Source organism: Hyaena hyaena, unplaced genomic scaffold (assembly GCF_003009895.1).
Source record: "Hyaena hyaena isolate Hyena2069 unplaced genomic scaffold, ASM300989v1 scaffold_73, whole genome shotgun sequence".
Taxonomy (NCBI): domain Eukaryota; kingdom Metazoa; phylum Chordata; class Mammalia; order Carnivora; family Hyaenidae; genus Hyaena; species Hyaena hyaena.
In genome coordinates, this window is record NW_024080705.1 from 2,188,095 (window position 1) to 2,214,067 (window position 25,973).

At 38.6% G+C, this 25,973-nt stretch overlaps 1 protein-coding gene across 2 annotated transcripts in view; it reads left to right on the forward strand.

The window, feature by feature from the left end:
- Window positions 1-1,794: 1,794 nt before the first annotated feature.
- Window positions 1,795-25,973, forward strand: part of DNA2 (DNA replication helicase/nuclease 2) — a 51,323-nt gene continuing 27,144 nt past the window's right edge. The window contains exons 1-7 of one of the 2 annotated variants that reach the window (XM_039233216.1): window positions 1,795-1,840; window positions 2,171-2,252; window positions 3,675-3,857; window positions 4,878-5,061; window positions 7,316-7,461; window positions 14,988-15,119; window positions 19,665-19,884. In XM_039233216.1, the coding sequence (XP_039089147.1) occupies window positions 2,185-2,252; window positions 3,675-3,857; window positions 4,878-5,061; window positions 7,316-7,461; window positions 14,988-15,119; window positions 19,665-19,884 (933 nt within the window). In that variant the 5' untranslated portion in view covers window positions 1,795-1,840; window positions 2,171-2,184. Of the gene's footprint in view, window positions 1,841-2,170; window positions 2,253-3,674; window positions 3,858-4,877; window positions 5,062-6,554; window positions 6,571-7,315; window positions 7,462-14,987; window positions 15,120-19,664; window positions 19,885-25,973 lie in introns of those variants that run through there. The other variant, XM_039233217.1, reaches the window with a different exon arrangement.

Genomic DNA, 25,973 nt, shown 5'->3' on the forward strand with positions numbered 1-25,973 from the left:
GACAGTGGAGATGGAAAGGAATGAAGAGATTCAAGATAGTTTTAGAGGTTGAATCTATGTCTGCCTATGGATTGGATGTAAGCAATAACAGAAAAGAATCAAGATGACTTCTGGGTTTCTGGCCTTGTGTTTTGGGTGAATACTGCTATTACTGAGAAGAATAATAGGTCTGTCAAGAAAATTAAAAATTCCATTTTGGCCATGTTATAATTAAAGACTCTGCCCGCCCCCCCAATATTTCTAAATGTAGATATCAAGTAGTAGTTGTGTTTTTGAATTCAGAGGAAAAGCCTTGCCTTTACACCTGAATTTGAGAATTGGCAGGATAGAGATGGTATTTAAAGCCACAAGAATTAAAAGCAATAATAAAATAAAGCCATGAGAATGTTTGAAAAAACCTAGGGAATTGGTGGACAGAAAAATACATCCAGAAACAGAAATCAGAGGACTTTCAACATTTAGAGATTGGGCAGAAAATGAAGAGACAATATAGGAGATTGAGGAGGGCCTGTGAGATTGGAGGAAAACTAGATGAGTGTGGTGTCATAGGTTGAAAATCTGTATGTATTGGGGCGCCTGAGTGGCTCTGTCGGTTAAGCATGTGACTTCGGCTCAGGTTATGATCTCATGGTTTGTGAGTTTAAGCCCTGCATGGGGCTCTGCTGACAGCTCAGAGCCTGGAGCCTGCTTTGGATTCTGTGTCTCCCTCTCTCTCTGCCCATTCCCTGCTCATGCTCTCTCTGTCTCTCTCTCAAAAACAGACATTAAAAAAAAATCTGTATCTATTGCAGGGAAGGCTTTTCTAAGAAAATTTTTTCTAAGAATTTCTCATAAATTTTGTATGAATAAACATGAATATAAAAGATGACTTTTGATAAAGATTATTTTAATATTTTAAGATTAAGAGTAGGGTAAGGGCAAAGAGAGAGAGAGAGAGAGAGAGAGAGGGAATCCCAAGCAGGCTCCATGCTGTCAGCTTGGAGCCCCATGCAGGGCTCAGACTCAAGAACTATAAGATCATGACCTGAGCCAAAATCAAGAATCAGATGCTTAACCCACTGAGCTACCCAGGTGCTCCATAAAGATTATTTTAAAATGGGATGATGGGGGTGCTTGGCTGGCTCAGTCAGTGGAGCCAGTGACTCTTTCAAGGTGTGAGTTCAAGCCCCATGTTAGGTATATACATTACTGAAAAAAAAAAGTTTTGCTCTTAGGGTGACCAGGAGAGAGATGAAATAAATCCATCAAGGTAACATCTTTATTTATTTAATTTTTAAAGTTTATTTATTTTGAGATAGAGAGAACCAGCCGGGAAGTGGCAGAGAGAGGTGGGGGGGTTGTGAGGGGAGACAGACGGTTCAAAGCAGGCTCTTCCAGGACAGCAGAGGGTCCAATGCAGGGCCTCTAACTCACCAACAGCAAGATCAGGACCTTAGCCAAGGTCAGACGCTCAAAGGAGGGAGCCACCTAGGCTCCCCAAGGTAACATCTTTGAAAGGTGGGAGACACTGGGCCACATTACAAGTCTGAGAGGAATCCACTAGTGAGGGCCACATTGATGATACAAGAGAATTACCGAAGAGCTGAAGAAAGAAGGCTCTTGAGTGAATATAAGCAGTATTTCTCATTCATCAGTGGACTTTGTCCACTGCTGAAAAAAGTGGAAAGAGGATATAAGACAAGAACGGATGTTAGTACTTTTGTAGATTTAGTCCTGACATCATGAGGACGTTCCTATCTGATGGCTTCTATTTTCTCAATTTTCTAGAAAAAAAGGAGGCGAGGTTGTTTCCCTAAAGAATGGAAAATTACGCACTCTAACAAGGGACGCCTGGGTTTGGGTAATTGGTTCTCTTCTAACCAAGAGTGTGTGTTGAGCATGGATTGGCGTGTGTAGAGAAAATGCAAGAGTATTTGGTTAGGGCCACGTTACGAAAACTCCCTGGTTTCCAAACGCTAAAGCAAGGGAGCAAGCATCTCCTAAGATCTCCGCCCAGGTGCGGCGCTCCGCCCGGGTCGCGCGGGGCTGGGAGGGGCTGCTTCGCGCAGGTCACTTGGGACTGCGGCGGGCAGGCGGGCATGCGCATGCGCGCGGCGCCTCGCGGACTCGCGCTTCTTTTTCTACTCTGAGGTGCTCTGTTTCCCTGATTTTAACTGGCGACTGTTTGCAGTGTCTGCGCCCGGGATGTTGCAGCTGGAAGAACTGGAGTTGTCGAAGAGTCTCGGGGGAGAGGCTGGTCCGCCGGCGGAGCTGTGAGTGGAGCGGAGGGAGGGTCTGGGAGCAAGGCGGGAGATTTGAAAGAAAGAAGAGGGAGAGGCGGCACCCAACCCGGGGAGCCGGGCTCGGGATAAAATGACCTCTCTCGGGTCCCAGGGCGCCCGACGAGTTTCCCGAGCTGGGATCTGTTTCACAGGGTTCTCTTTGGGGGCGCACTTGGGCCGGAGCCCGAAGACTGCTCACTCAACAGTTCATTCCTGTCGGCGTTCGGCGAGTGCCAGCCGCCTTCAACTAGCCTTCATAAAGGGAAATTGCAACTGCCAGATGCTTTTCTCGATGTGTAGTTGGAGAAGCTTATCTCACGGGGAACTCTGCATCCCTACTTGGACTAAATGGTCAGGGCAATTTGACCCAGAGTCATGGCGTGGAATTATTTTCAGTTAATAATAACGATACTTATTGTTGATGGATCTTTGCGTTTTGGGGTTTAATCAGCAATACCTTAGCGAGATCCTTAAGGCGTCCCAAATGACCCTTGGGAATTTCACAGCCTGAGGCTTCCTGGAGTAGTTGAATGAGGTGATTACAAAGTAGTAAGAGTCTAGGTTTGGGTGGCAAAGATAATTTTAGGGTAATATGGAAGGCATTTGGTGTTATAATTAGAGAGATAATGACTTTGGACTCATACTGTCACTGATAAAGGCTGCAGTCAAACTGGAAAGACTAAAGAGGGACTTGATGTTTTCTAGAGCCGTTAGAGCAATTCTGCATAGTTTTCAGGCGGCTGGCATCAACGGCTAAAAGTATTGTGCAGTTGACTTGCCCAATATAAATGAGAAATTCCTGATTTGAGTTACTGTGTGAATGAACTAATGTGACAGGTATTAAGCTTGCTTTTCTCTAGGAAGTAGGCGCTAGTTGATTCACACTGAGATTTTACAGAAAGATTTTCTTCATTAAATTGTAGGTTAGATTAGATGATTTCTTAGTAGGCTCCTAAAGATTAATATAATACTGTGGCTTAAGGTAGGACTTCAGCAAACCGCTCACTCTATGGTTTTCCCTAACAATACTTTTCATTTACAAAAAAGATAGTGTACAAGACATTTCCTTTTTGGGAGGGTTTGGACCAGTGGCAGGAATTTGTTATTTGATATTTCTCAATTTATCCTTAATCCTCATAATCATGGATGTCTCACGGAGCTCCTGAGTACTAATACAGTATTTGGAAAAATTCATATCCTAAGCATGTTTTAAATGGTATTATTTTTGGGAAGTTTTATAATAGGAATTCTGCTATGTCTTTGCTGTCTTAATTTTTACCTATTTTAGCTAATAGTCATTGTGATAAACTTTCTAGAAGAAACAAACCTAGAAAACTAGAAGGCTGGTTTATAGATAAAGGAAGTTGGATGGCTTATTTCATGCTACAGCAGTTTTGTTTGTGTATGCTTTAGATTTCAGAAGAAAGTGGAAGCTTCCTTTTCTAAAACAGTTCTGAGCCGAGGAATGGATAACCGGTACCTGGTATTAGCAGTCAATACTGTACAGAATGAAGAAGGAAACCATGAAAAGCACCTAATCATCACTGGTTCCCAGTCACTAAAATATAAAGAACTGTGTATCCTTAGGAATGACTGGTAATTTTTTGTGTGACTTTGAGTACTGATCTGGCTTAAGAATCTTAAGGGAGTAAATATTGATCTGAATTAATTCCATGTAAACATTTTGCTCATTACCTCAGCATCTCAAAGCCCTTATTCTAAAACTTGATCTTGGGGCACCTAGGTGGCTCAGTTGGTTGACCGCCTGACTTCGGCTCAGGTCATGATCTCACGGTTTGTGGGTTCGAGCCCCGTGTCGGGCTCAGTGCTGACAGCTCAGAGACCGGAGCCTGCTTCAGATTCTGTGTCTCCCTCTCTCTCTGACCCTCCCCTGCTCATGCTGTCTCTCTCTCAGAAACAAATAAAACATTAAAAAATAAAATAAAATAAAACTTGATCTTTATTGTCATTCGAAAATTAATTACGGGGTAACCTGGGTGGCTCATTCAGTTAAGCGTCCAACTTAAGATGTGTGTGTGCACAAGAGCTTGGGGAAAGAACAGAGCGGAGAGAGAATCCCGAGCAGACTCCATTCTGAAGTCCCAAATTAGGGCTCAGTCTCACAGTTCAGGAGATTGAACCAAAATTGAGTTAGATGCTTAACCATCTGTGCCACCCGGTTGCCCCAGTATGTTTTTATTCTTAACACACTGGGTTTAGCTTCATGTCTCAAGACTTACAGAAACTGTAGAAATGCTAGAAATCTTAGGATTGAGAGAGTTATTATTGAACTAAGCTAATCCATAATTGGAGTATGTATTAATGCTATTAAAGATTTGATAGCTTTTGCAGCAGATGATGCTAACACTAAACCGTTTTCCTTTTTGATGTATAAGAAAGACCCCTGAGTGTTTTCAGTTGTATTGCAAAGGTAGAAAGGAGTAAAGTGACTAGGAGTTGATTCAGAAGACTGCATCCTAGTATTGAATTATTTTGAAAGATCCAGAAATTTACAAATACTGTTCCTTCAGGTAAAATATTCATTTGCTTTTTGAAGCTTCCTGAATATATTTAAATGTAGGAACCTAAACTATGTATACTTTGCTTTATTTTTAGGTGCTCTGTACCAGTGGAGCCAGGTGACATCATTCATTTGGAGGGAGACTGTGTATCTGATACTTGGATAATAGATGAAGATTTTGGATATTTGATTTTATATCCAGACATGCTGATTTCTGGCACAAGCATAGCCAGTAGTATTCGATGTATGAGAAGAGCTGTCCTGAGTGAAACTTTTAGGGTGAATAATATTAGCAGCTAATGTTTCTACAGGGTCTTAGAGTTTACAGAGCACTTTTATACTCTTATTTCATTTATTCCTCACGACATTCCTGTGAGGTAGATGGTATAATCAGCTGCATTTTACAGATGAGGAAAATCAGGCTCAGAGAGGTTAAATGACTTACCAAGAATTACTGTAGCTAGTAAGTGGCAGTGTTGGGACTCAAGTCCAGGTGACTGAATCCTTTGAATCTTGATCAACACTTAATAATTAATTCTAATGATAAAAGTAATGTAAGTGATGATATTTTTATTTTTTTTATTTTTGAGACAGAGAGAGAGTGAGCCACAGAATCTGAAACAGGCTCCAGGCTCTGAGCTGTCAGCACAGAACCTAATGCAGGGCTCGAACCCACGAACCGTGAGATCATGACCTGAGCCAAAGTCGGATGCTTAACCGACTGAGCCACCCAGGTGCCCCAGTGATGATATTTTTTTATTTAATGCATCTAAGTATTTCCAAACTTGGCTTCATGCAATTTCCAATAAAAATAAATGTGACCATCTCTCTTAAAAAAACATTCTGGAAAATTTCAAACATACACAAATAGATGATTATAATAAATTCCCACGTACCCAGTTTGCCGTTCTCCAACATTATGCTATTTTGCATGTAAATGAAGGATCTTTTAAAAATGTAAATATAATATCTTTATCATATACCATAAAATTAAAAGTATTTCCTTTAATTAATATAATGGCCAGATAATGTCCCATTATTTCTCTATGTCTTTAATAGAAAATAGTTTTTTATTCAGTTGGTTTGTTAGGATCAGTCAGAATCCAAACAAGGCTTTTTTTTTTTTTTTTTTTTTTTAAGATTTTATTTTTAAGGAATCTCTGTACCCAGTGTGGGGCTTGAAGCCGCAACCCCGAGATCAAGAGTCACATGCTTTACTGACTGAGGTAGTCAGGCACCCCCAAACAGAGTCTTTGATTTATGGTCTGATATGTCTCCTAAGTTTCTTTTTATCTTTTAATCTATATTAGTTTTGCCTATTCTCACCCTCTTTGTTTCAGTTCGATTTATTATAGAACCTGGGTTTTTATTTGTTTATTTCTACTTTCAGGGTATTTTAAAAATTATACAATTTATATGTATGTAAAAACAAAAATTCTTATAAAAACTACTTTGTAATTCTTTTAGACTTGTAAAGAACTTGCATAAATAGTGAAGAGAATCCCTTAGTAAATTAATTTTTTAAATTCCTGAAGCATGTTTTGGTGGACTTTATCTAGTTTTTTTATAGCTTTAAGGGGAACATCTAGGCTAAGAAAAGGGTTAATTGAGAAATAACGTGTCTTTGTTTTCATTTCTGTTTTAAAAAATTATTTTTAATGTTTGTTTTTGAGAGAGGCAACATGAGCGAGGTGGGGCAGAGAGACACACACAAAATCCAAAGCAGGCTCCAGGTTCTGAGCTGTCCGCATAGAGCCCATGAACTGTGAGATCATGACTTGAGATGAGGTCAGTCAGACACTCAACCAATTGAGTCTCCCAGGTGCCCTTTTCTGTTTTTAAATACTGTTTCTTTTTGAGTGGAGGGAACTTGTCAAAAATCTGTGCTGTAAATTTAAATTTTATGTTTGAATAATGTCTTTTACTTACATGAGTTTATGAGCCATGGCTTTATTCCGTTTTATTGGGTAGATTATAAAGTGAAATTAGAAAAGAATATATTAAATATTTGAGAATATGTTGAGCCTTTTTCATATAGTTTATTTTTAATATTTTCCAAGTGGAAATTACTGATTTTCTTTAAAAAAAATAACATGCTTGTGGGTCATCTGGGTGACTTAGTCAGTTGAACGTCTGACTTTGGCTCAGATTATGATCTCACGGCTTAGGAGTTCAAGCCCTATGTCAGACTCTGTGCTGACAGCTCAGATCCTGGATCCTGCTTTGGATTCTGTGTCCCTCTTATGCTCTGCCCCTCCCTGGCTCATGCTCTCTTTCTCTGTCTTTCAGGAATAAACAAAACATTTTAAAAATTAAAAAAAAAATAACATGCTTATAAATTAATTCTAAATTCTGAATAGAAGAAAATGAAAGTCATCTGTAATTCTACTTACTAGAATAAAAATTGTTTAATATTTTTGCATTTGTCTCACTAGTACAGTTTGGCTATGGTTAAAATAGGTTAAGTAGTAAATATGAGTTCATGTGTGTTAATGTGAAATAGAATGTCTGTATTTTTTTTTTTTTTAAATAGAGCTCTAATCCAGCTACACGTCAAATGCTGATTGGTACAGTTCTTCATGAAGTATTTCAAAAAGCAATAAGCACTAGCTTTGCCCCAGAAAAGCTACAAGAATATGCTATTCAAACTATTCAAGAAATAAAGCATCTGAAGGAAATGTAAGTAGTACGAGACATGCTATAGGTACAATTCCATTATAATATCTATTCCTGGACTCTAGAAGGTATTTGGCTAGTAAGCTATTACATATAAATCTGAGTGATATTAGAATACAGATTCTAGGGTTGTAGTAAGTACCCCACTGCAGTTCTGTGAAGAGTTTCCGAAATTGCAGAATAGAAACTCTTGAGCTAAAAAAATCCCTGAATATTCTGTACATGTGTACAGTAGATTCTTCAGCTGTTCTCAGAGAGTGTAAAAAATGTTTTGCCTTACTTCTAGTTATATGACACATTGAAAATTGTATGGGTTTGGGAATCAGATGGACCTAGTTTTACATTCTAGCTTTGACAGTTTTAGGATTGAACAGGTTACTATTTTTTAAAGGTTTTGAAAAAGGCAGTAAATCCTATTTTGCCAACTTTTGCGACAGTGGAGAGAATATACATAAACCTACAAATGGCTAATTGTTGGCTGTTTCTGTCGTCCCTCCTATTGTAGACTATCTTTTTTTTCCACTACTAAAGTATTTTTATTAGTGCAATTTTGATTTCCAGATTAATTGACAAATGTAATTCTGTTTCGCTGTTCATATGGAAAAGTGTGTTCCAAAATGCTACATGACATATTTACTAATGACATACAGCCTATTGTCTTAAAAATATTTTAGGGGCTCCTGGGTGGCCCAGTTGGTTAAGCATCCGACTTCGGCTCAGGTCATGATCTCAGGGCTTGTGAGTTCGAGCCTGTGTTGGGCTCTGTGCTGACAGCTCAGAACCTGGAGCCTGCTTCAGATTCTGTGTCTCTATCTCTCTCTGCCCCTTTCCTGCTCATGCTCTGTCTCTCTGTCTCTCAAAAATAAATAAACATTAAAAAAAAAAAAACATTTTAGATCCCTGACATATGTCAAGCATTGTGTTCAGTGCTTTTAGGCATCTTATATAATCTCATAGCAACTGATACAAACTGAAAGAGAAGTTCTCCCTTGGTCATGACTACATAGCATGACATTCAGAACATGAGTAGATTTCATAAAGCTTTTGCTTTAAGAGTTCTGTTTATTGCCTTATTTGCCACTTTGCATTTCAGTAAAACACAGCTGTTATTTATATTTTGCTTTTTTTATTTTTTAACGTTTATTCATTTGTTTTGAGATTGAGAGAGAGTGTGTTTGTATGTGTGTATGCATGGGCAGGGGAAGGCAGAGAGAGGGAGAGAGAGACTCCTAAACAGGTTCTGTGCTGTCAAAACAGAGCCTGATTCAGGGCTCGAACTCACAAACTGTGAGATCATGACCTGAGCTGAAATCCAGAGTAGGACAGTTAACCAACCGAGCTACCCAGGTGCCCCATTTTCTTTTTTAAAATTAGAAATTAGAAAATTTTAAATTAGAAACTTATTTTTTTAATGAAGGTAAAAATTTTAATTCCACTATAGTTAACATACAGTGTTATATTAGTTTCAGATGTACAGTATAGTGATTTCAGCAATTCTGTATATTACTCTGTGCTTATCATAAGTGTACACTTAATCCCCTTCACCTATTTTACCATTCCATCACCTACTTCCATTGATAACTCTGTTTTCTATAGTTAAGAGTCTGTTTTTTGGTTTGTCTCTTTTCTTTGTTTCTTGTTCATTTATTTTGTTTCTTAAATTCCACATATGCATGAAATCATACGGTATTTGTCTTTCTGTAATGGACTTACTTCACTTAGTATTGTACTCTCTAGAACCATCCATGTTATTGCAGATAGCAAGATTTCGTTCTTTTTTTATGGCTGGGTAATATTCCATTGTGTGTGTGTGTGTGTGTGTGTGTGTATCACATTTTCTTTATCCATTCATCTATCAGTGGACTCTTGGCCTGCTTCTATAATTTGGCTATTGTAAATAATGCTGCTACAAACATAGGCAGTGCATAAATCCTTTCAAATTAGTGTTTTTGTATTCTTGGGGTAAATACCCCGTAGTGTGGTTAACGGACCAAAGAATAATTCTATTTTTAATTTTTTAAGGAACCTCCATACTGTTTTCCATAGTGACTGCATCAGTTTGTATTCCCACCAACAATGCAACAGAGGCGTTTTGTTTGTTTGTTTGTTTTTATTTTTCCACATCCTTGCCAACACTTGCCAAACATTTAAGAGTTTTAACTTTTTTTTGTCATATCTTAATCAGCATACAGTGATGCCTTATCTGTTGTGTGTTAAATTGATTATTCCCCTGAAATAAATCACGTCAAAGCTTAGTGGCTTTTAATGACTAGAATCTAATCTATTACCTCATAGTTTTTGTAGGTTAGGAATTGAGAGGTGGTTTAGCTGGATGGTTCTGGCTCAGAGTCTCCCATGTGGTCTCCCTTGTGGAGCTGTAGTCATTCGAAGGGAGGATATGCTTCCATGATGATGCAAACAGCTGTTGTCATGCGGCCTGCAGTCCTAGCTGACTGTTATAGTCATGAGGCCTCATTTTCTTGCCTTGTGAGCCTCTCTGTAGCTCTGTCTGAGGTGTCCTCACAACATGGCAGGTGCTACTTCAAATTAAAGGGTCTTATGAAGTGAGCAAGCAGGAAACTATAGTGCCTTTTTTCTTTTTTTTTATGCCCCTGATGATGAATCATGTTGAGCATCTTTTCATGTGTCTGTTAGCCATCTGGATGTCCTCTTTGGGAAAGTGTCTCTTCATGTCTTTTGCTCATTTCTTCACTTGATTATTTGTTTTTTGGGTGTTGTGTTGGTAAGTTCTTTATAGATTTTGGATACTAACCCTTTATCTGATACATCATTTGCAAATATATTCTCCCATTCTGTCAGTTGACTTTTAGTTTTGCTGATTGTTTCCTTTGCTATGCGGAAGGGTTTTATCTTGGTGAGGTCCCAATAGTTCATTTTTGCTTTTGTTTCTCTTGCCTTTGGAGACATGTCAAGTAATAAGTTGCTGCGGCTGAGGTCAGAGAAGTTGTTGCCTGTTTTCTCCTATAGGATTTTGATGGCTTTCTGTCCTATGTTTGGGTCTTTCAACCACCTTGAGTTTATTTTTGTGTATAGTATAAGAAAGTGGTCCAGCATGTCGCTGTCCAGTTTTCCCAACACCGTTTGCTGAAAAGACTGTCTGTTCCATTGGATATTCTTTCCTGCTTTGTCAAAGATTAGTTGGCCATATGTTTGTGGGGCTATTTCTGGGTTCTCTATTCTGTTCCATTGATCTATGCGTCTGTTCTTGTGCCAGGACCATGCTGTTTTGATGATTATAGCTTCATAATACAAATTGAAGTCCGGAATTGTGATACCTCCAGCTTTGGTTTTCTTTTTTAGGATTGTTTTGGCTATTTGGGATCTTTTCTGGTTCCATACAAATTTAGGGTTGTTTGTTCTAGCTCTGTGAAGAATGCTGGTGTTACTTTGATGGGGATTGAATTGAATATGTAGATTGGCTTGGATAGTATTGACATTATAACAGTATTTGTTCTTCCAATCAATGAGCATGGACTATTTTTCCATTTTTTGTGTGTCTTCTTGGATCTCTTTCATAAGCTTTCTATAGTTTTCAGTGCATAGATTTTTCACCTCTTTGGTTAGGTTTATTCCTAGATATTTCATGGTTTTTGGTAAAAAGGGAGATTTAAATGCAGAAGCCATCAAATAATGAGTGTGAACTGGTTTGGAGATTTTAAAAAGAGTCCTGCTCTGTAAGAAGTAAAACACTTGGAAGCATCTGCGTAAGGAGATCATGACAGTGAAGAATGGCTCCAAGATGGTTAGAAAGTGATTTAGGAAAAGATTACCCAGGGGCATCTGGGTGGCTCAGTCAGTTAAGTGTCTGACTTTGGCTCAGGTCACAATCTCATGGTTCATAAGTGAGCCCTGCGTTGGGCTTTGTGCTGACAGCTCGGAGCCTAGAGCCTGCTTAGGATTCTGTGTTTCCCTCTCTTTCTGCCCCATCCCCACTTGTATTCTCTCTCTCTCTCTGTCTCAAAAATAAACATTAAAAAAGAATAATTTTTTAAAAAGGAAACATTTATCCAATTGTGCAGGTATTTTTTAAAATAATAAGTTATTATTTCTAAAAAGATTACAAATTTGTGTATGCCATATTATAATAGTACAAGAAGATATATAGTAAAAAAAAATAAGTCCTTTCTCCCTGTATCCTACTGTCACCTGGTTACTTTCCCTAAATGCAGCCGCTGCTATCAGTTTCTTATGTGTCCTTTCACAGAGATTTCAAACGTTTTATGTGTGACAATGTGTGTGTGTGTGTGTGTGTGTGCATCCACACTAAAATTGTACAATACCATGTATATTGATTGTTGTACACTTAAAGATTAAATCTTGCTGATCATTCCATATCAATACTGACCAAGCTGTCTCATTTTTAATTAATAATGGCATATTTCATTGTATGGAGGCACTATAATTTATTTAAGTATCTCCTTGGCATTTCAGTCTTTGTTTTTATTAGCAATCATGTAAGAGATATCTTTTTAGAAGATATTTAAAAAGCATTTTCTTGAATGTTTTTTATTTTTGAGAACGAGAGAGCTTGAGTAGGGGAGAGGCAGAGAGAGGGTGACAGAGAATCTGAAGCAGGCTCGGCACTGTCAGAGCAAAGCCTGACATGGTGCTTGAACCCATGAACTGTGAGATCATTACCTGAGCCTAAGTTGGATGCTCAACCAACTGAACCACTGAGGCACCCCAAGACTTTTTTTGAAGTATGCTCCACACCCAATGGAGGGCTTGAACTCACTACCCTGAGATTAAGAGTCGCGTGCTTTACTGACTCAACCAGACACCCCTAAGAAATACTTTTCTACGTCTTTTATTTCATACCTGTGAGGCATATATTGAGTTAAATACTTACAAGTGGAATTTGTTGGGCCACAGAATATATGTAGTTAAAACATTTTAAAAATATTTTTATTTGGAAATAATTTCAAATTTATTATTATTTTTTAAAAAGTTTTTGATGTTTATTTTTGGGAGAGAGAGCGTGAACGAGTGGGGGAGGGGAAGAGAGAGAGACACACACACACACACACACACACAGAGTCCGAAGTAGGTTTCAGGCTTGGAGCTGTCAGCACAGAGCCTGAAGTGGGGCTCAAACTCATGGACCATGAGATCATGACCTGAGCCGAAGTCGATGCTTAACCAACTGAGCCACCCAGGCGCCCCAATAATTTCAAATTTAGAAAAAAGTTGCAAGATTAATGCAGACAATATTCATGTACTATTTACTTGGATTCATCTGCTAAATGTGTGTATGTGTGTATGTATAGATTTTTCTCTTATGGTTGAGCAGTATACATCATGGCATACCCAGTGGGCTTTATACCATGAAGACACTAGCCATAGAACAGGTTGACCTGGGGTGCCCTGTGGGCTCAGGGGCCCATTGCAATGGGCAGAGCTGATCTTGCTCACCTTGCCTTCAGGCCTTTCCTTCCCACACTCTCTGGTGGTTGGGGCCAGGCATGTGGTGATGTTCGATGGCTGGATAAGGGGCCTACGTACTTGGTGTGGCAGCTTGCTGCTAGCCAAGGACTTTGCTCATGGCTTGTTGTCACTAATGATCAGCCAGTTGGGCTCAGGGCTTATGCCCCTGAGTTAAAAATCATGATGTATAGTGTGTTTCCTAAGAATAGGCTTTTTTCTTATGTAATCATAGTATGGTTTCAACTTCAGGAAATTTAATATTCGTAGAATATTTTTGTCTGATCTCTCCACATTTTTGTTCAGTAATGTCCTTCATACCGTTTTCCCCCTCCAGGACAGGATTTCGTCTGGGTACATCTAGTACTTTGAATACTGAGCTTAATCTTGGGGTTGTTAGCTTGAGCCCCACTTTGAGTGTAGAGATTACTTAAATAAATAAAAATTTAAAAAACAAATAAACATTAAAAATGTATTTTTTAAATATTTATTTTTTTTGAAGGAGAGACACAGAGCATGAGCAGAGGAGGGGCAGAGAAAGAGGGAGACACAGGATCTGAAGCAGGCTCCAGGCTCTGAGCTGTCAGCAGAGCCCTACATGGGGCTTGAACTCACGAGCAGTGAAATCATGAACTGAGCTGAAATTGGATGCTTAACCGACTGAGCCACCCAGGCATCCCAAAAATAAATAACATTTTGGGGGCACCTGGGTGGCTTAGTCGGTTGAGCGTCCGACTTCAGCTCAAGTCATGATCTCACAGTTCATGGGTTCAAGCCCCGGGTTGGGCTCTGTCCTGACAGCCAGCTCAGAGCCTGGAGCCTGTTTCAGATTCTGTATCTCCCTCTCTCTCTGACCCTCCCTGCTCATGCTGTCCTTCTCTCTCTCTCAGAAATTTAAAAATAAGGGGCGCCTGGGTGGCTTAGTCGGTTAAGCGTCTGACTTTCGCTTAGGTCATGATCTCGCGGTTCGTGGGTTCGAGCCCCGCGTCGGGCNTCATGATCTCGCGGTTCGTGGGTTCGAGCCCCGCGTCGGGCTCTGTGCTGACTGCCAGCTCAGAGCCTGGAACCTATTTCAGAGTCTGTATCTCCTTCTCTCTCTGACCCTCCCCTGCTCACGCTGTCTCTCTCTCTCTCCTAGAAATAAATAAAAATATTAAAAAAAAAAAAAAGAAATTTAAAAATAAATAAATAAATAAATAACATTTTGATAATTATTGCCATATTGTTCTGTATAGGCATTGTCCTAATTTACATTTTTGCTGACAATATATGAATCCTTGTTTTCCCGCATTCTCACCTACCTCTTTTATCAACTAGAAGTTGCCAGATTTCAAGCAGCCTTTTCTAAGGATAACCTTTGCACCTCTGGTATTCTGAATGTGTGATCATTTGGGGTATTTTGGTATTAGCAGTTGCTGTCTGGCTTGAGGAATTTCAGCTTCTCTTTCAGCTTGACGTTGCTCAGGAGACATAGTCTTGGCAGAGCTAGGGTTGCTAATTTTGTCCTCCCTGCTGAACCGATTCTGTTGGAGGGCTCAGAGGGTTCTGCTGTCTTTAAGGTTGAATATTATTCCATTGTACATATGCACCACATTAAAAAAAAGATTTTTAAAAAAAATGTTTATTACTGAGAGAGAGAGAGAGAGAGAGAGTGTGTGTGTGTGTGTGTGTGTGTGTGTGTGTGTATGAGCGGGGGAAGAGCAAAGAGCAGGGAGGACAAAGGATATGATGCAGGCTCTGTGCTGATATCAAGCCCCAAATAGGAGTTGAACCCACAAACCACAAGATCATGACCTGAGCTGAAATCAGACACTTAACCGATTGAGCCACCCAGACACCCCCCACAAAAATATTTTATTTATTTATTTTTTAAGTAGATTCTGTCTCCATTGTAGGGCTTGAATTCATGATCCTGAGATTATGAGTCGTATGTTCTATGACTGAGCCAGCTAGGTGTACCATGTATACACCACGTTAAATATCCATTTATTAGTTGATGGGTATCTTAAATTTCTTATTTGGATGTTTTTGTCCTTATTTACTTTTTTCATATTTATGCTTTCATGTTTAATCTCTTATTTTGGCAGGTATCGCTTAAATTTGAATCAAGATAAGATAAAGCAAGAAGTAGAGGAGTATCTTCCTTCATTTTCTAAATGGGCCAGAGACTTCATGCATAAATATATTTCAACTGACTTTCCTCAGATACAGCTCTCTCTGTAAGCAACTCATTTTGTTTATATGGTATTCATATGTTCAGACCAGGATTTCATTCTGTATGTTGAGTTAAAGCTTTTTATTTATTTATTTATTTATTTTTTTCTTTTTTTAATATTTTTTTATTTATTTCTAGGAGAGAGAGAGAGAGAGCATGAGCAGTGGAGGGTCAGAGAGAGAGGGAGTCACAGACTGAAACAGGCTCCAGGCTCTGAGCTGGCAGTCAGCACAGAGCCCGACGCGGGGCTCGAACCCACGAACCGCGAGATCATGACCTAAGCGAAAGTCGGACGCTTAACCGACTAAGCCACCCAGGCGCCCTGAGTTAAAGCTTTTTAAAAGGTCAAGTTAGTACAACTAGCTTTTTAGTTTGCTTATTTTACTTTAATTATATTTAAAAAAATTTTTTTTAGTGTTTTTTTATTTATTTCTGAGAGAGAGAAAGAGACAGTGTGAGCAGGGGAGGGTCAGAGAGTGACCCTCTCCCACCCTTTCTCTGCCCGTCCCTTGCTCACACTGTCTCTTTCTTTCTCAAAAATAAAGAAATAAACTTAAAAAAAATTTTTGAATCCTGTATCTTTCAGCAGGATGTTAATTATTTTTATTTTATTATTATTATTATTTACAATTCAGTGACTTGCAATATATCTGTTGAGTTGTGCACCATCACCACAGTTTGCCAGGATTTAGATTTTTATATTATTTTATTATTTTTTTTAAATTTTGAAATATGTATTTATTTATAAATTGACTTAAAAAATAAAATTAATTTAATTGTTTTTAAAGAGAGACCACACTTGAGCAGGGGAGAGGGGCAGAGGGAGAGAGAAAATCTTAAACAGGCTCCACACTAATCACGGAGCCCAGTGTAGGGCTCCATCTCATGACTCTGGGATCATGACCAAAGCTGAAATCATGAGTTGGATGCTTAACTGACTGAGCCACCTAGCCACCCCTTATAGTGTTTTTTCTTCAAAGTTTGTTTATTTTTGATAGAGCATGTGCACACTGGGCAGGGGCAGAGAGACGGGGACAGAGGATCCAAAGCAGGCTCTGTGCTGATGGCAGTGAGCCTGATGTGAGGCTCGAACTTGTGAACTGTGAGAGCATGACCTGAGCCAAAGTCGAACACCCAGGCATCCCCCAACCCACCCACCCTGTCCTCGGCCCTATCTTGTAGTGTTTTTTGTTTTTTTTTTTTAATAAATTTATAAATGCTTCATCCTTTGTTATTTCTTTGGAGAAGATAGCCTATGTCTAGAATAGGGCATGGATCTTGGTGCTTTAGTCTTGATTGTAATAAACAACTAAGCGTTTATTTATTAAGCAGTCATTCTTGTGGGGCTTGAGTGGCTCAGTCAGTTAAGCGTCCGACTTCAGCTCAGGTCATGATCTCACAGTTCGTGAGTTCGAGCCCCACGTCGGGCTCTGTGCTGACAGCTCAAAACCTGGAGCCTGCTTCAGATTCTTTGTCTCCCTCTCTCTCTGCCCCTCCCCTGCTCATACTCTGTCTCTTGATGTCTCTCAAAAATAAACATTAAAAATAAAAGATACTATTAAAAAAATATAGTCATTCTTTTCTTGATTCCTTGAATTGTTTTATAGTATTCCTATCATTCTGGTCTCTCTTGATTTTCTGTAATAATTGCAAACTTAATTTTTGTCTTCTATTGTTCCCCCAATTGTTTCTTTATCTTTATTTACCCTCCCTCACTACACACCTTTCCCTTTCTTGTTTATTTTGTAGTCCTTTAAATTTGCTTGAAAATTAAAATTGTAGTTCCATTTTCATAATTGTTTCAGATATTAGCTTTTCTTTTACTGTTTAATTGTTTTAGCATTTTGTCTCCATGATTTTTCTTTTGGTTAAAACTTATTCATCGTTTTTGCAGTCATAAGCTGTATTTTCTCATAGACTCGTGGACTTAACCTATTCAGCAAACATGTGTTCCATATGCTGTGTCTGTGCTCAGGATTGTTCTAGGTACTGGTGTTACAGGGTGACTAAAACCCTCCAAGAACTCTGTGTTGCTGGTAGTTGAAAACCTAGGAGTGGAGGGCATTGCTTAGAGAAAACATGCAGGGCAACAGAAGAGACATGGAACTCTGGGAGGTAAGGTTGTGGTATGTAGGACACAGGGGGAGACTAGTAGACTCCATCAGAAGAGGCTGAGGGAGCTTAGGATGGACCAGCAAGGGATTTGGTAGGATGGAAGAAGTATATCGGGAAGCTGGGGAAAGGGTGGGATTCAGATAAGACTTTTCTTTGTTTCAGTTATTCCATTGGAGTAATATGTCGGTGAAGAAGGCGCTCCTCTCTATTTTAGCTTGTGTCCTTTTCCCAGCAGTTTATAGCTAGTCTTTAAAACAACAACAACAAAACTTCAGTATGTAGCACAAAAAATGAGACCTTTATTTATTTAAAAAAATTTTTTTTAATGTTCATTTTGAGAAAGAGAGAGAGAGAGAAAGAGACTTGTGTGAACAGGGGAGGAGCAGAGAGAGAAGGAGACACAGAATCTGAAGCAGGCTCCAGGCTCTGAGTTGTCAGCACAGAGCCTGATGCAAGGCTCAAACCCACAAGCCGTGAGATTATGACCTGAGCCAAAGTTAGACACTTAACCGACTGAGCCACCCAGGCACCTGAGAATGAGACCTTTAAAAGTTAAAGGGACAGCCTTTCTCATCCATTGGTGCTACATGTATATTTTCTTCATCTTCATGATACCATATTCTTAATCAGGCGTTTTACAGCATTATGTTGATTAAAATCATAATAGTTAAATTGAAATACTGTCATTTATTCCACAGATCTAGGTGTAAAATCACATTAGTCTTTTTTCTAGGGGAATGAATTTTATTATCAACATAACAGTTTTAGTACCTATCTTCTATTAAGTATATATGTAACATTTTGTGTATAATGAAGTTTGCTTTATTTCATAGGAGCATATTTGAATATATAACATGATCAGATAACATTTGGATAGGGAAAACAGTAATATTTAAGAAATTTCAGATAAGTTGTAGCTTCCTTGAATTCCATACATACCTGGAGATTATACTTTAAGCATCCTGAAACAGTTAAAAAATTACTGAAGGTGACATTTTTTCTTAAAAAATATTCTCATTTGTTAAGAAATAGCTGCTGATATGAATAAATAACATAAAATTAGTAAACCAGAGTCAACTAAATCATGTATTCTGATGGTTATAATTCTAATGCTATCATATAAAAATTGAAATTTTTTTTCAATACTTAAAAAATTTTTAAGTAAATTAAAATACTTAAAAAAATTTTTTTTCTTGAGAGAGTGAGCATGTAAGACGGCAAGGGGCAGAGAGAGAGAGTGAGAGAGAGAATCCCAATGAGGCTCTGTGCCACCAGTGCAGAGCCCAGAATGGGGCTTGAACCCATGAACCTCAAGATCATGACCCAAGCCGAAATCAAAGCTGCTTAACTGACTGAGCCACCGAGATGCCCTTAAAATACGTTTTATTACTAGAAAAATTTTCCTTTTCATGTAAGATTTCCATTAGATTTAATATCTTACCTGGCTTTGAGTCTAAAATAGGATTAATAAAAGTTAGTGTTTATCTGACTTTTTTCCTGCAGAATAACTTACTGCTCTGAAAATAAGTAAATCTTAAGAAAAGTATAAGAGACTTTAAAAGTTATTTTCATCCTTTAATTCCTTTGACGTTTATAGATTTTTTTCTCCTTCCTGTGCTCTTGGCTTATTTAACAGTTAAGATCTTAAACTCAGAACCTATTGTAATATAAACAACAATGCTGAGTACTTAGTTTTAAATATTGATAGTGACGGAGATGGATTCATTTAATGATTAAGAAAATGATGAGAAAACGTAGGAGCGCTTGAGGTCCTTTTGAAGATTGTCATGGGGGAATAGGGGTGAAGTGTTGGATAATCAAGCCCCACACCACAGAGGTGATGGGGGAAGATAGCTCATACACAGTTTAATATGGTGTTAATGAAGAAAACACCTTTGCTATCCTGGGTGCAACCACATGCAAGCCATTTTATATTAATCAGTGTAATAATTGTATACCAGAATATTCAGATTGGTATTGTGGCTTCCGTAGTCCAAATAGACTTCTGTAGTAATCTAGGACTAACGAATTAATGGCCCGAGTTAGGAAGAGTGTAGTAGGAATAAATTGAAAAGGATAGATGATAATACTAAGAAAATTTAAATTACATTAGTTAGAGGCTATAGGATAGTGGTTCTCAAACTTGAGCATGCATCATGATCACTTGTGGAGTTTGTAAAACAAATTGCTGGGCTTCACCTACAGAGTTTGATTGAGTAGGTCTGGAGTGGAGCCTGAGAATTTGCTTTTATAACAAGTTCCCAGGTGATATTGATGCTGCTAGTCTAGGAATCACACTTTGAGAATCACTGCTATAAAGGTATGTGGATGGTTTTCCACCCCCACATTCTCTGTTGTGCAATACATTCAATGTCATCATATGAGAAATGAGCTAAGTGTTCTAATGTAAGTATTTTTGTGTTCTGTTTTTTAGGCCAAGTGATGGTAGTAACAATAATTCAACATGTAATATTGAAGTCATAAACTCATTGGATATTGAAGAAAGCATTTGGTCCCCTAGGTTTGGATTGAAGGGCAAAATAGATGTCACAGTTGGTGTGAAAATACATCGAGGATGTAAAACGAAATATAAGATAATGCCTTTGGAACTTAAAACTGGCAAAGAATTAAATTCTGTTGAACATCGTAGTCAGGTGGGTATAAGTCTTAAGAAAATTGTCAGTTAAGTGTCTGCTTTTTGATTTTGGCTCAAGTAATCTTATAGTTTGTAGATGAAATCCTGCGTCCCTCTCTCTACCCCTTTTCCACTTGCTCTCTCTCTCTCTCTCTCAAAATAAATAAACATTAAAAAATATATATTTGAGGTGCCTGGGTGGCTCAGTCAGTTTAGCATCTGACTTTAGCTCAGGTCATGATCTCATAGCTAGTGAGTTTGAGCCCTGCATCTGGCTCTGTGCTGACAGCTCAGAGCCTGGAGCCTGCTTCAGATTCTGTGTCTTCCTTTCTGTCTGTTCCTCCACTGCTTGTGTCCTCTTTCTCTCAAAAACAAACAAACAAACAAAGAAAAATGAAACATTTAAAAGAAAAAGAAAACTGTTTGAATATTTAATATTTTTAAAATTATAGGTCTAGGTCACCTGGATGGCTCAGTCTGTTAAGCGTCTAACTTCGGCTCAGGTGATGGTCTTATGATACACAAGTTCGAGCCCTGTGTCGGCTCTGTGCTGACAGCTCAGAGTCTGGAGCCTGCTTTGGATTCTGTGTCTCCCTCTCTTTCTGCCTCTCCCCTGCTCATACTCTGTCTCTTTCCCTCTCTCAAAAATAAATAAAACATTTAAAAATTAAATATATACATCTGAAAAAAATGTAGGCCTGCTTTACATATTTTGGTGCAATTTGGATAATTGTTATTTAAGTTTCATATAGTACTTTTTATTTTATTTTTTTTAAATAATCTCTACACCCATCATGGGGCTCAAACTCACGACTCTGAGATCAAGAATCATATACTCTTTTGACTGAGCGAGCCAGGAGCCACTATGATAGTGCTTTTCAATTTGTGATGTATCCAGAGTACTCAGTTTGTTTATAAATGTATACATGGCTACAGCTAAATTTGTAGGTCAGTGTTGCCAAGTTTATGCTGCCAAACTACTAAACAGATACTCCTAAAAAAAGAATTCTTTGGTGATAAGAGTTGCAGAAACCAAGTATATTTGAAGATGTAATGATGCACATTAGCATATTAATGTTTCTGAGAAAATCTTAAAGTAATATGGATTTGTATTAGGTATATATAAACCCAACTTTTCCTAAACTTCATTTACCAGGAAGCTGTTGTTTTCATGTAGCATTTAACATAGGATATTTGTAGAAAACATTAGTCTAAATTCATTCTTGTATTACTAACTTTTAATCTGGTTATAATGATTTTTATCTAAAATGAAATATCAAACCATGTCTTACCGTCATGTTAAATTCATGTTTTAGTTAATCTTCTCTTTGGTAAACATAATCTTTTATTGTCTTTCAAAATTATCTGGAATTTATATTATTTATACTGACTTAAATTAACTAACATGAAATTCTGTTTTGCTTTCTAATTATTTTTATTCCCTCTCTGCCCATCTCCACAGTGGTAGTCTGTGGTATGTTATAGACATTTTTTTTTTTAAGCTTATTTATTTATTTTGAGAGAGAGAGAGCGTGAGCTCGAGTGAGCATGTGCATATGCGGGGAAGAAGCAGAGAGAGAGAGAGAGAGTGAGAGAGAGAATCTCAGGCAGGTCCATACTATCAGTGCAGAGCCTGATGTGGGGCTTGAACCCACCAACTGCAAGATCATGCCCTGAGCCAAAATCAAGAGTTGGATGCTTAACCGACTGAGCCACCCAGGTGCCTCAAATATTTTTTTTAAGTTTATGTTCTAGACAGTTTTATACCAGCAAAGGTAAAATTGAAAGAGAGTACTATTATATTTTTATGGTATAATATATATTATGGGAATAAATAATATAATAACATAGCATTTGTAATATAACTTAAATTTCCTTTTCCCCTTGGAATTTTATATGCTATTTCAGCAGATTTTTTTTTTTTGTTTCAACAGATTTCATATGAAGTAACATTCAGATTGAAAATTATTATATAATCAGCGATTAAAGGGACCTTCTCATTAAATCTTTCTCGCCATTCTTAATTGTATACCCATCACCAAATGTTATCATGCAAGCTTTTCCATTTGGGAATTGGTGTTTAACCCCTTACTGGGTTTTACAGATATTGGAGATAGAGGAAAATATAGGTTTCTGCTATTAGAAGACATGAACTTTTCACTTTGTCAATATAGGAATGGCTAAAATAATGAAATAAAGATTAAACTAATTAAAGATTAAAGCATTCTTGAGGAAGGGAAATCATGCCAAGATATATGAAAAGCTGTTTTTGAAGCCAAATATTCTATGTACATGTGACTGAAAATTTTACTTTTTTTAAAATGGCAAGTTTGAAATCACTTTTTTACAAAAATTTTTTGATGTTTATTTTTAAGAGAGAGAGAGACACAGAGCGTAAGCAGGGGAGGATCAGAGAGAGAGGAAGACACAGAATCCGAAGCAGGCTCCAGGCTCTGAGCTGTCAGCACAGAGCCTGATTCAGGACCCAAACCTATAAACTGTGAGATCATGACCTGAGCTGAAGTTGGTTACTTAGCTGACTGAGCCACTCAGGTGCCCTGATTGAAATCACTTTTTTTTTTAATGTTTTTTTATTTATTTCTAGGAGAGAGAGAGAGAGACAGCATGAGCATGGGAGGGTCAGAGAGAGAGGGAGTCACAGACTGAAACAGGCTCCAGGCTCTGAGCTGGCAGGCAGCACAGAGCCCGACGCGGGCCTCGAACCCACGAACCGCGAGATCATGACCTGAGCTCAAGTCGGACGCTTAACCGACTGAGCCACCCAGGCGCCCCTGAAATCACTTTTGAATGCTAAAAGGGGGGGCACCTGGGTGGCTCAGTCGGTTAAGCGTCCGACTTGAGCTCAGGTCATGATCTCGCGGTTCGTGGGTTCGAGGCCCGCGTCGGGCTCTGTGCTGCCTGCCAGCTCAGAGCCTGGAGCCTGTTTCAGTCTGTGACTCCCTCTCTCTCTGACCCTCCCATGCTCATGCTGTCTCTCTCTCTCTCAGAAATAAATAAGACATTAAAAAAAAATTGAATGCTAAAAGGAGAAATATGAAAGCATTTTATAAAAGTTGTCTAGATTCAGACCTTGTAAGGTTGCCAGTCTGACTTTGCAGTGCCTTCAGGAATATTGTATGCAGGGGCGCCTGGGTGGCTCAGTCAGTTGAGCATCTGACTTTGGCTCAGGTCATGACCACATGGTTCGTGGGTTTGAGCCCCGCATTGGGCTCTGTGCTGACAGCTCAGACCCTGGAGCCTGTCTTCAGATTCTGTGTCTCCCTCTTTCTCTGACCCTCCCCTGCTCAGCTGTCTCTCTCTCGCTCAAAAAAAATTAAATAAAAATAAAAAAAATTAAGAAAAAAAAGAGTATTGTATGCAAAGAATATTATTGTATTTAATTTTTGTTCGGTTGAAACCTTTATCTTTGCAAGAAGAGAAGCTATAAAAATTTTAAGAATAAAATAGTATTTCTTGTTTTAAAACATGAGGAAACTGATGAGAGCAAGGCTCAAAAATATTGGAATTTATATTGCATATTCAAGTTCAAGAAAGAAGGAGGGTTGCCTGGGTGGCTCACGGCGTTGAGAATCTGACTCTTAATTTTCGCTCAGGTTATGATCCCAGGGTCGTAGAATTGAGCCCCAAGTTGGGCTCTGGGTAGAAGATGGAGCCTGCTTATGATTCTCTCTCTCTCTCCCCCTCTGCCCCTCTCACCTGCTCATGTGCGCTCTTTCTCTAAGATTAAAAAAAATAAAAGAGATATTGAAAAAATTATAGTAAACCATTGAGTTACATAGTAATTGGGGATGAGAAAAGACATACATATCCCCTCTTAGAAGATCTATTTCACTTTGGTAATGCAGAAAAAGCTCATGTTATAGACTGACTTAAAAGGGAGATCTTAAAGGGAGATCCATTTTGTAACTGGATCATATTCCCAAAGCTCATTTCTTTTTTGTTTGTTTGTTTATTTATTGAGAGCAGGAGAGAGCACACAGGGAAGGGGTGCAGAGAGAAAGGGTAAGAGAATCCTAAGAAGGCTCGACACTCAGCACGGAGCCCCATGTGAGGCTTGATCTCATGAACCATGAGATCATGACCTGAGCAGAAATCAAGAGGCAGATGCTCAACCAACTGAGCTACCCAGGCCCCCCTAAATTTTGTTACCTTTTTAGTCTTTTTTTTTTTTTAAGTTTATTTGAGAGAAAGAGTTGGGGAGGGGCAGAGACAGAATCCCAAGCAGGCTTTGCACTGCCAGTGTAGACAGAGCCTAATGCAGGGCTCAGACCCCTGAATTGTGAGATCATGGCCTGAGCCGAAGTCAGATGCTTAACCAATTTAGCCACCCAGGAGCTCAAATTTTGTTATTTTTTTTTTTTAAAGTACTCTCTACACTCATCATGGGAATTTGAACCCACAACCCTGACATCAAGAGTCACGTGCTCTGCTGACTGAGCCAGCCAAGACACCCCTAAAACACAGTTTTTTAAAGGAAAAATATTACATGGGGCTATGATCTCTAAATCAGCTTATAAAAACCTATTTCACTTGTGATATAGTTGAATTATAATAATACTGTAAAATTTCAACCCAACTTCCTTTTGTTACAATATAATAAAATGTCATTTCAGATACTTTCCCCTTCTAATAGGTTCCAGCATCAGAGTTCTTATTATTCCTTCCTTTTGCCTCAGTTCTCTTGGAGGGTAAAATAGCACAGAAGGACCATTAATTTCAGGTGACTTCCTTGGTCTACAGCCCCAAGGCTCTACCCTATCACTTATGAATTTATTTTAATTTTAAAAAGGTTTTAGGGGCGACTAGGTGGCTCAGTTGGTTAAGTATCTGACTTCGGCTCAGGTCATGATCTCATAGTTTGTGGGTTCGAGCCCCGCGTCGGGCTCTGTGCTGACAGCTAGCTCAGAGCCTGGAGCCTGTTTCAGATTCTGTGTCTCCCTCTCTCTCTGACCCTCCCCTGCTCACGCTGTCTCTCTCTCTCTCTCTTTCTCAGAAATAAATAAAACATTATAAAAATTAAAATAAATAAACAATAAAAAAAAGGTTTTAAAAAGTTTTATTTGTTACTTATGCTGTATCCGGGAACACGAGTAGTATGTAAGAATACCTCCCAAAACAGGCTTCATAGGCTCAAATATTTTTTTTTTTATTTTTTTTTAAATTTATTTCTAGGGGAGAGAGAGAGAGAGAGAGACAGCATGAGTAGGGGAGGGTCAGAGAGAGAAGGAGATACAGACTCTGAAATAGGCTCCAGGCTCTGAGCTGGCAGTCAGCACAGAGCCCGACGCGGGGCTCGAACCCACGAACTGCAAGATCATGACCTAAGCGAAAGTCAGACGCTTAACCGACTAAGCCACCCAGGCGCCCCTATAGGCTCAAATATTGAAGCAATAGCCCTTCATAAGAATATTATGTAAGGGCATCTTGATGTGGGATCGAGCGCCACTTCAGACTGTGTTGACAGCCAGGAGCCTGCTTGGGATTCTCTCTCTGCCCCTCCCCTGCTCTCGTGTGCACGCTCTCTCTCTCAAAATAAAATTTAAAAAATATATATTTTATTTTTAAGTAATCTTTATATGCAATGAGGGGCTCCAACTCACAACCCCGAGATCAAGAGTCTTAATGCTCTATTGTCTGAGCCAGCTGGGCACCCCATTATATTTTAAATGTAGCTTGGAAAACAAGAATGTGATTATAATTTGACGTCTGTAGGCATGTTATTTATAATGACTGGTGAATGAATTAAAGACCTAAATAATTCAACATTTTCATTTTGGAAATCTCTTGGAAAACAAATTGTTAGTAGGTTGTCTGTGACTGAATGACTTGCTGTTGCTGCTAAGGTGGTTTCATGAACTGTAAACCAGCTGATTCTAGCTTGTCTTAGATGGTTTCCCTGGAGAGCACTGCATAAATTTAATGCAGTTAATAATGACTCATGCTCAGCAAAATGCAGTGAATTCTATGTAGAGTTAGTCTTACTTAGTTGTTCCAGTAACTATGATATAAATAATAATGCATTTTTGTGTTTAGTTCACTCATTTAACTTATTTTTTTTTGAAAAAAAAGTTTTTTAATGCTTTATTT